Source organism: Aptenodytes patagonicus, chromosome 2, assembly GCF_965638725.1.
Source record: "Aptenodytes patagonicus chromosome 2, bAptPat1.pri.cur, whole genome shotgun sequence".
Lineage (NCBI taxonomy): Eukaryota > Metazoa > Chordata > Aves > Sphenisciformes > Spheniscidae > Aptenodytes > Aptenodytes patagonicus.
Window position 1 is genome coordinate 55,135,144 of NC_134950.1, and position 10,316 is coordinate 55,145,459.

General features: G+C 45.4%; 1 protein-coding gene across 2 annotated transcripts; it reads left to right on the top strand.

Annotated features, from left to right (window-relative positions):
* The first annotated feature begins 2,022 nt into the window (after positions 1–2,022).
* LOC143156438 (myosin regulatory light chain 2, smooth muscle minor isoform) lies at positions 2,023–9,824 on the top strand. Of its 2 annotated transcripts, none has more exons than XM_076329894.1 (4): positions 2,023–2,096; positions 7,725–7,922; positions 8,092–8,253; positions 9,330–9,824. In XM_076329894.1, exons 2-4 carry the CDS (start codon positions 7,739–7,741, stop codon positions 9,500–9,502), a joined length of 519 nt encoding a protein of 172 aa, XP_076186009.1. In that variant the 5' UTR covers positions 2,023–2,096; positions 7,725–7,738; the 3' UTR covers positions 9,503–9,824. The 2 variants fall into 2 exon arrangements, with proteins under 2 accessions (XP_076186009.1, XP_076186007.1); XM_076329892.1 differs by lacking the exon at positions 2,023–2,096 and adding an exon at positions 5,917–6,085.
* Positions 9,825–10,316: the final 492 nt, after the last annotated feature.

Genomic DNA, 10,316 nt, shown 5'->3' on the forward strand with positions numbered 1-10,316 from the left:
CACGAGGAACGACCCGTTTCTGGGTCACGAGAGGAAACGTTGTCTCAGCTTCCACGGCATAGTCGCTCTGCGACCGAAATGCATGTGCTCGGGGTCAGGAACTGCCCCTTACGATGCAGAAGACTCGTCCCAAGCGGACGGCCTGCAGCATCCCACCAGCGCACGAGAGAAACACGGGAGATGTAACGGAAACCACCACGCTTCCCTGTAAATAAAAAATACCACCGGCAGCACCAGCGGCAGGGAAAACCGTGCAAGCAGTTTTTCTTGGCTCAGCAGGTGCTCAGCAACTGAGCGAGTGGAGGAGACGTTCCCCTGGATCCGCGCTCTCCCCCCCAAGCCCAGGGAGCCCCTGGGGGGCACAGCCTGGCTGCTTGTCCTGGTTTCGGCTGGGGTAGAGTTAATTTTCTTCCTAGTAGCTGGCACAGTGCTGTGTTTTGGATTTAGGATGAGAATAATGTTGATAACACACCAATGTTTTAGTTGTTGCTGAGCAGTGCTTACACTAGTCAAGCACTTTTCAGCTTCTCGTGCCCGGCCAGCGAGAAGCTGGGAGGGGGCGCAGCCAGGACAGCTGACCCAAACTGGCCAAAGGGACATTCCATACCACGTGATGTCATGCTCAGTACATAAACTGGGGGGAGTTGGCCGGGGGAGGAGTGACCGCTGCTCAGGAACTGGCTGGGCATCGGTCGGCGGGTGGTGAGCAATTGCATCGTGCATCACCTGTTCTGTATATTCTTTTATCATTATTATTACTATTATTATTTTCCCTTCCTTTTCTGTCCTATTAAACTGTCTTTATCTCGACCCACGAATTTTACTTTTTTTTTCCCGATTCTCTCCCCCATCCCACTGGGGGGGGCAGCGAGCGAACGGCTGTGTGGTGTTCAGCTGCCTGTCGGGTTAAACCGCAACACTGCTGCACCTCCCGGTCACTCAGTTAAGTTTATTTCCCTCAATAAAGTCAGAAATACGGGTAATCTCTCACCGCTGTCACAAACTGTGTGAGAATTGAGTATACCTGAGACCTCTGGCCGCCTGTTACACCTGCTGGCGTTGGCCAAGGCAGGTAAAAATTATTCCAAGGTGGGATGACATAGAGACAACAAACCAGCGTAAGCCCTTTTATTTGGGAAACCAGGCCAGATACGCAGCCTTACTTACTCTCTCTGAACCCGCGACTGACAAGCTATTAACTTGTTAAAAACAGTCTTCCAGACCTATCAGCTCCATCCGTTGTCGCAACGGACCACCTCCGGAGAGAGGACGCACGACGGCGCAATGAAACGTATTTTTACGTTTTACCGGGCCGGTTACCGGCTCCCCCGCACCACCACGCTGTCTGTCCTGGGTATTCAAAGACAACAGGGAACGTGATGTAGTTTTCCGTCAGAGAGCGGGAACAGCTGAGGTCTGCGACGCTTTGTGAGACAATTGTAACTCTAATTAAAAAGAGGTCCTCGGAAAGGCGGTACAGCCGGTTGGGAGCGGTAGTTTTGCGGCCGCGTCCGGTGATGGAAGGCGAGGGGGACGAGCGGCTCCCGGGGAGCCCGGCACCGGCGCGGCTGCCCGGCGAGGGGAGGCAAACACACACACACAGACCCCCCCCCCGCCGGAACCGCGCCCGGCCGCGCCCCGCCCGCCGCCGGGAGCCGGGCGAGCAGGAAACTCCCGCCGCTGCCTTACAAGGGCAGACGCGGCGCTCCCTCCGCCCCCCGCCCCTGGAATGCGGTGACCGCACCGCGCTGCACCAACGCTCCGCTCCGCCGGGGGGGGGGGGGCACGGGACAGAGGCCGAGTCCGGGGCCTTGACCTCATCCTCCTGAGGAGCGTAGAGACCCCTGGCAGGAAGCGCGAAACACACAATCACCCTCGGGACACCCCCTTGCGCGGTCTGCGCCGCCTCGCCGCCGACGCGACGGGCCCCGTCGCCACTTCCCCCCCCTCCCTCCCCCCCCCGCGCGCATGGTCTCGTCCACGCCTTCCTTCCTCTGCGGCGGCGGGGCGGTGGCCGCTCGCTCTCCGGAAGTGCCGTTGCCGCCGCAGCCGCTCCCCGCCGCGCTCGGACGAGGACCCTCTCCCGCAGCCGCCAGGTGAGGCGGGGCCGCCGCCAGCGCTGAGGGGGGGCCTGGGCCACCGCCCGCGGGGTCTGGAGCCGGGGGGAGGTGAGGGGTGCGGCGGGCCGGGGACAGCGCGCGAGGCCGGGCCGCCTGAGGAGCCGGGCCGGCGCCGGGCCAGGGGTCGCTTGCGGCGTCACCCTCCTCGGGGGCGGCCCCCCGCGGCTCTCGCCTCGCCTCGCCGCTGCCCGGCCCGGCTGGAGGCGTGCGTGGCGCGGGCCCTGCGGCTCTCCCTCAGAGGGGCGCTGGCCGCAGCCCGCGCCCGTCAGCTGCGAACCGCCCTGCGCGGCCGGGGCTGGGGAGGGGGACACCGGCTTGGCGGTGGCCTGCGGCCTGTCCTGCGAGGCGGGCGGTGGGCCGTTGCCGCGGGCACGGGCGGCAGCGCCCGCTGGCACCAGCCTTCTGTCGGAGGGGATCAGCTGCCTTCCGGCCGCATCGACCCTCTCCAGCCGCTTCCTCGCCATTGTTAGAGCAGGGGAAGGGCTAGTCTGAAAGGTCCTGCGGTTGGAAGAGGTTGAGATAGCAGGAGAGGTCGTGAGTCCGCCCTTTCCTGCTTACGTTTTGAGATAACTATGGCCGCAACAGAGCTCTTAAGGACAGTTCATAGTGGTTTCTGCTCTCTAACTTGCAGACAGAGGCTTTGTTGAGTCACAAAAACTAGATTTTGAGGCAGGCTTGACTCCTGTACAAGGGTTTAGGAAAACTTATTAATGAGGAGTGTATCAAGGTGGCTTTCAAGACTAGGTGAGAGTGCATAGGGTGTCTTTTTCAAAGTGTAATCTGCTCTTTATTGAGCTTTGCCAGAGATCTGCTGGAGTACCTTGGTCTTATCATCTCTTCCTGCTACCACCCGGACTGTGATGGATTAGTGGTGGTACCTGATGGTGTAACTGATGACACAGACAGAACTTGGGATTTAGCTTTGACGCTGACTTTTTAATTTGATGATTTAATAGAAGGTGGCTATTCTATCTTAGTTTAATAAAGGTCCCAAATAATTGGCAGTGTTAAAATAAAATATTCAGTACTAAATTTTATGCAGAGACTTTCTTGGGTATCTTTTTTGTGTTGTGGTTTTTGTTTTTTTTTTTTTTGTTTGTTTTTTATTTTGAGTGATAGACAATCACAGTCATTATAAAACCACTCTTGAAAAACAAGGCTGTTCTCTGAAGCATAACTTTTGGTCACTGCCTCTGAACAGATCAAACTTGCACCACTGTTAGTGGGTTGTAAAGTTTTATATCTTATTGTCTGGCTCAAGTTCTTTAGTTGCTCAGTTTTGTCTCCTTCTAGGGTTTATCTTTTTCCCAGAGGTAAGGTGCTTCTGTAGTTTGATATCCATTGCTATTGCTCGACTAAGCAAATGAATGTACATGTACCAGCAGCACAGAGTGGCACAGTGCTGTTACTACCTCTCTAGTCCAGTGGGTGTAATTCATTCATTTTTTTAATATGTGAAAAACTTCCTACATAAAGGTTATGTTTTTGGAAATATCTTATGGTAAGTCTTACAGGCAAGATCTTACTTTAGAAGTTTCTTGAACAGTTTCCAAAACAAGGCCTATACCATTCAGTGCATCATAGTATTAAACAACAGATTAAGCCTGCCTGTCATGACTTGTACTATCTAATGTGAAGTATTTCCACTTTTCATCTGCTGAAATTCTTCCCGTTTCAGCCTATACTTACCCTATTTCAATTATAAAAGCATGATTTTTTTTAATAAATGACCTGGTGGATTTATCAGATGACATTTTATTTTCAATAAAATTAGTGGGTCCAGTGCTTGACTCAAATGAGGCTAGTTCTTGCTTGTTACATCGTTCACTGTTGTACACGGAGATGACACTAAGTGCAAACACTTGGAACTTTCTCATCGTAAGTTGATCTCTTTGGCTAACTGGATTGATGTCCTTTTTTTCTGAACATGTTCCAATTTATCACCCTCTTTCTAATAGAGTTTTCCACAGCTGAGTGCAGTATTTCATAGAATTGTTTAGGTTGGAAAAGACCTTTAAGATCATTGAGTCCAACCATTAATCTAGCACTGCCAAGTTCACCACTAAACCATGTCCCTAAGCAGCACATGTACAAAGCTTTTAAATACCTCCAGGGATGGTGACTCAACCACTTCCCTGGGCAGCCTGTTCCAATGCTTGACAACCCTTTCGGTGAAGAAGTTTTTCCTAATATCCAATCCAAGCCTCCCCTGTGTTTTGTTGTTTCCTCTTGTCCTATTGCTTGTTACTTGGGAGAAAAGACTGACACCCACCTCGCTACAACCTCCTTTCAGGTAGTTGTAGAGAGCGATAAGGTCTCCCCTCAGCCTCCTTTTCTCCAGGCTAAACAACCCCAGTTCCCTCAGCTGCTCCTCAGAAGACTTAGGTTCTAGATCCTTCACCAGCTTTGTTGCTCTTCTTTGGACGTGCTTCAGCACCTCAATGTCTTTCTTGTAGTGAGGGGCCCAAAACTGAACACAGTGTTCAAGGTGTGGCCCCACCAGTGCAAAGGGACAATCACTTCCCTACTCCTGCTGGCCACACTATTTCTGATACAGGCCAGGATGCCATTGGCCTTCTTGGCCGCCTGGGCACACTGCCAGCTCATGTTCAGCCGGCTGTCAACCAGCACCCCCAGGTCCTTTTCCGCCAGGCAGCTTTCCAGCCGCTCTTCCCCAAGCCTGTAGCGCTGCATGGGGTTGTTGTGGCTGAAGTGCAGGACCTGGCACTTGGCCTTGTTGAATCTCATACAGTTGGCCTTGGCCCGTCGATCCAGCCTGTCCAGGTCCCTCTGCAGAGCCTTCCTACCCTCGAGCAGATCAACACTCCCGCCCAACTTGGTGTCGTCTGCAAACTTACTGAGGGTGCACCCGATCCCTCATCTAGATCATTGATAAAGATACTAAACAGAACTGGCCCCAATACTGAGCCCTGGGGAACACCGCTCGTGACCAGCTGCCAGCTGGATTTAACTCCATTCACCACAACTCTTTGGGCCCGGCCATCCAGCCAGTTTTTTACCATTTCAGGCATAGCTGCACCAAACTTGGGCTGAAAGGTACTACAATCTTGTGAGACCTAATGTTTCTCTCTATGCAGGCTGACAGGTCTCTTCAAGTGAGAGTTGTGTATTCTGTATGGCTGCCTCCCAAGCCTGGTTGAGCGAAACTTAGAAAATAGTAATGCAAGCATGAAAATTTTTTCATCTCTAGTACGATATTCTGATATGGTAATTTTCTGAACAGAATTAGAAAGAAATGGGCTCTCTTCCCACCACGTGTAGCTACAGTCAGCAGTAGCCTGCTTTTGTTACCTCCTCTCGATTAGATTGAATTATACCTGAGAGAATTGCAGGTAGTGGCTTGCTGGGAGCACTGCCTTGCAGCACATGCAAAGTAAACTTTTTAGTTTACTTTGAATAGGCTGTATCCTGAAACCTATGAATTATTTCAGAGAACAGTTATTAACAGATATTGTTTGACTCTATTCTGGGTAGTGGAACTTTTAATTCAGAGTTTAACGTCACTTGTTATGAGTGTTTTTACAGAGGTAAGAAAAAGACTGAAGTTATGCACAACCCTTGACTGTAGCTTGAAAGCAAACTACCTTTATTGTCAGCTGTCTTCATAAATATCTAGATGTCAGGAGTTCATATTTATTTGTTGAAGTGTTGTTGGAGGCCAAACATCTCGGATACCTTGTGGTTAGTGAATGCAATGAAGAGAACTTCAGTGTTGTTGAATGATGTGCAGTTGCATTTCATAGGCTATTTTTAGTTCGGGACATAATGGGTTTTCTTATACGTCAGAAGAATGTTGTATAGGCACGTAGGATTTAAAAGTGTGGAATTAGCAGGGGAAATCAGTAATGCTCTTTGTAGACGGACTGAGAAGGACGTAACCATGGAATATCCTTTTATGATCCAGATGCTTGGTACAGCATGTCATGTATCTGATACAAAGCAAGGTAAAATGTCTTTCCTTTAATTAAAACCAAAAAAACTAAGTGCTTTTTACCTGAATATTGGATTGATTGACCATGTAAGGGAGTTACTTTGCTTAATTTTACTCCCTTTTTTTTTTAAGGATGGATCCAAGTTAGTGACTTCAGTCTTGCTTTTTAGGAGTCTAACAGAAAATACAGTCGCTTTGAGCAAACTATCTGAGAAACCATTAGAACTGTGCAGTGACTCTGATTAGAATTGCATTTCTGACCAGATAATTTTTTTTTAAAGTTATAAAATTAATACTTAGTGTAAATTTCAAAACGTTGGTATTCTTGTGACTACAGGTAAAGCTTAAATTTGTCCTTTCAGGACACTTGCTGCAGGTGCTTCCTGTAAAATGCAACATCAGGATGGAAGGAATCTGGTTTGCATAACATTTGGTTTGGGCATAATAAAGGATTATAGCAGCATGGATTGCTTGCATTAGATAAAACTAAAGCATAGAGGTGTAAAGACTTATAGAAACAACATTAAGCAGGGTCTACCTTCCTTTCATCCAACAGCAATGTTGAGGTCTCCGTGTTTGCATTTCAGTGAGTGACTCAGCTTTTCATGTTTGTACCGTCAACCATAGTTGAACACTAAATGTATCTTCCCAGCTAAAAAGAAGCAGTTAACTTGAAAGCCTCACTTCTACCCTGATTATTAGTGTTATAACATGTAAACTACCATGTTTATTTCTTCATTTGACAGCTCAAGGGAAACAATGGAATTAGTATATTTGTGATACATGAAACTATATAAAGATTCTATAGGAGTATATAAATGTTTTAAAAGATTGATAATTTAAAAGAAACAATCTTCAGATTTTTAGAACAATTATGTCAATGAATTTTTAAAAAGAGTATGCTTGCATTTGCATATGTATTGTGTAATAGTTCCACTGTGTAAGAGAATAGCAATGTGGTGCTTTTGAACCACGTCAGTGTCCTTTTTCTAACACACACAATCCTCTAGTTGACTTTGAAAGCACTCTAGTAGGAGTTCTTTGGCAGATCTCTCTGCCAGCACCATCCAACAATCTTCACAAAAATGTTAGGCTTTTGTTGGGGTCGTTGTCCTGAGACCTACTGCTCTTTTAACAGCAGCTATTCTAACAAAATGCTATTCAGAGCCTAAAATACTTTTTTTTTTCCCCCCCCTCCCAAATGTTAGTTTAGCATACTGCTTGATTTATTTAACCACTGCATACTATGCCAGGTTAGCAGCCCATATCCTTCTATGTCAATAGTCATAGGTCAATAGTGCCTCCTAAACTGCTAAGTATGTAGTCATCTTAATTTGTGGAAGATGCAGATAGAGTATTGAATCAGCAGTACAAGCACTGTGTGAGTTTCATTTCAGGAACTATGATTCGATTTGTTTTTTAATGTAGCCTGCTATTGGCCTACAGTGCCAGTCCCTGAATCCTGAAAGACATTATGCTTCATAGCAAGTGAAGTCCAAATGAAAGAAAATAGAACAGGAGATACTAAAATAAATGTGTACTTTGGGGTATTTGCTTATAATATGAAATTTGATATTCCTTTATCCATCTTTCCCCCAAGGACTTGTAATCTGATTTAATAAGGCTAAATCTTGGATATTCTGTCTCCTTAGAACCAACAGCCAACATGTCTAGCAAAAGGGCAAAGACGAAGACCACCAAGAAGCGCCCTCAGCGTGCCACTTCCAATGTATTTGCAATGTTTGATCAGTCGCAGATTCAAGAATTCAAGGAGGCCTTCAACATGATTGACCAGAACAGGGATGGCTTCATTGACAAAGAGGACTTGCACGATATGCTCGCCTCCCTTGGTAATGTCACTTTTCTGTTTACGGTTGCCAAGCAAATTTGTGCTGTTAAAATTAAAATATTGAGTTTGGGATAGCTTATGAGAGGTGTCTCAGTTTGTATTACGTTGTTCAGATCACTTTTTTTTTTTAGTTTGAAAGCTAAATCAAATATGAATCCCTTTATTTGTAGGAAAGAATCCAACGGATGAATACCTAGATGCCATGATGAATGAGGCTCCAGGCCCCATAAACTTCACTATGTTCCTCACAATGTTTGGTGAGAAGCTAAATGGCACCGATCCGGAAGACGTAATCAGGAATGCTTTTGCTTGCTTTGATGAAGAAGCAACAGGTATGCGGGTAAAATAACAGGGTACTACATGTATTATTTCTACTTAGTTTTGTAACAATAAATACTTGTCTTCATAGAAGTGGTGATGAATTTTTTAACTCTGAAGATTCTGATTTCTGCAAACTAAAAATCATGCCGTGTATCCTCAGCAGCTGAGATTACCTTTTCAAACACTCTAAAACTTTAAAATCCCAAACTTCTGGCACTTCAGTTCTGTTGTTCAAGACAAGAGGAAGGGAAAAAAAGATGTTCGTTGGGAACCAGGGTCTTAAATTTTTCCTAACTTAAAATTGAGCTTTGGGGCAACTCTTGTAAGGGAAATCCTTGTCTTCAAAGCTGTTGTGCTTTTATGAAGAACTTGTTTTCTGTCAGCATCTTGTATCCACCTTCCCTCTGTTAAGCTGCACTTAAAGGAGAAGAAAATTAATACCAGAAAAACCTTGTGTGACTCACAAGAGTGCTGATAGAAGGAATCACAAGTCACATAAGGCTGCTTGTTTAATAAACAATGCCAAAAATGTTTTCTTTGCAACCACTCTAGTAAATCTGAGTTTTGTCACTGATTTAAGATCAATTTAAAATCTTTGAAATATTTCAGAAATCCCTGTGTTTCATTCACTTGTTGAACATTGATTGGTAGTCAAGTTCCATAATTTTTTTTTTAGTGGTTTTCATGAGGAATGTTCAAGACAAATGGATTGCCTTTGTGTAAAATACACAGTTGTTAGAAGGCTCTCAGCACTATCGGGAGCATAGCCCTGCTGGTGGGAAGAAGGACCAATATGTATACTGACAAATTTGTATATTCTTTGAAACAAAAAAGGCAAATCATAAAATGGCCTTTACCTGAAGCAGTGAGACCATGTAAATTAACTAAGAGTCTTGACTTGATTGAATGCTTGTAATTATTTGGCAACTACAGTAATAGGCTTTAATGTCTTTGTTTTCATTTGGCAACAAAGACTGTAGGTCTCTTTAATTGAAACAAAGAATTCAAAGAAAGAAATTATCATCCATCTATTAGCAGATAAATGTAAAAACTCCTTTTGCTTATGTCCTCTTACGTTGTGTTCTAGGGTTCATTCAGGAAGACTACCTGCGAGAGCTGCTGACGACAATGGGAGACAGGTTCACAGACGAAGAGGTAGATGAGCTGTACAGAGAGGCACCCATCGACAAAAAGGGGAATTTCAACTACATTGAATTCACGCGCATCCTGAAACACGGAGCAAAAGACAAGGATGACTGAGCAAATCCCTGGATACCTGCAGATTATCTCTACTTTACGCTTACGTTTATTTTTGAGGGTTTCTTCCTGATAGAACTTGTTGCATGCATTTAGCTTTACAGCTTTTGCCTTTCTCAATGTATTTATCTATTCCAGGCCATTTAGGCACATTTGCACCTGTGTAATCAGACTGGAAGTGGGGAAGATATTGTGAGGAAAAGGATATGGGACAAAGATCCATGGACTTGATAGTCCAGGAAAATAATCTCAATGTTTCTGGTTTAGCTGGATTTTTACATTTTTGTAATGCCATTTTGAAATAAAGATTGCTATATAGATAAAATACCTCCAATTCTTTTGTGAAGAATGACATTTCTATTATGCATTTACAAATGCAGGTGTGTTAATTGTATTTTACTTGTAGTTGCAAATCAAGCTGGAAAACTCATTTTCATAATGTTTTGTGCAGTGTCATACAGTTCTGAAATGCTCTTAGCAGGATGTGCCGGTGTCTTTAAAAATGCAGCTCTACAAATCTCTTATCTCAGGTTTTTGAAGTGGCATTTGACTGGTGTAAGTGTCGGAGTTTACCGGTGTCGACGGCGGAGCGGGAGTGCGAATCCGGAGTAATGATGGATCTCAATATGAGTATGGTCATTCTCCTCTATTCATACTTATAACAAGGCTTATATAGTTATCTACTATGGACACACACTACCTGCAGCTTGCAGATAGGTTACAGCCTTGTGTTCACGCGCATCTATGCTCTAGCAGATTGGCCCGTTCTTTCTGATCATGCGAAATGCCTTCATGGTCTTTATCTTGTTTTTCTCCT

Bases quoted from the DNA above. Each gene is read 5' to 3' on its own strand.
- LOC143156438 (XM_076329892.1), top strand. From the start codon at position 5,932: ATGTTGTATAGGCACGTAGGATTTAAAAGTGTGGAATTAGCAGGGGAA. The intron at 7,923-8,091 runs GTAATGTCACTT...CTTTATTTGTAG, and splicing joins CGATATGCTCGCCTCCCTTG to GAAAGAATCCAACGGATGAA. The intron at 8,254-9,329 runs GTATGCGGGTAA...GTTGTGTTCTAG, and splicing joins CTTTGATGAAGAAGCAACAG to GGTTCATTCAGGAAGACTAC.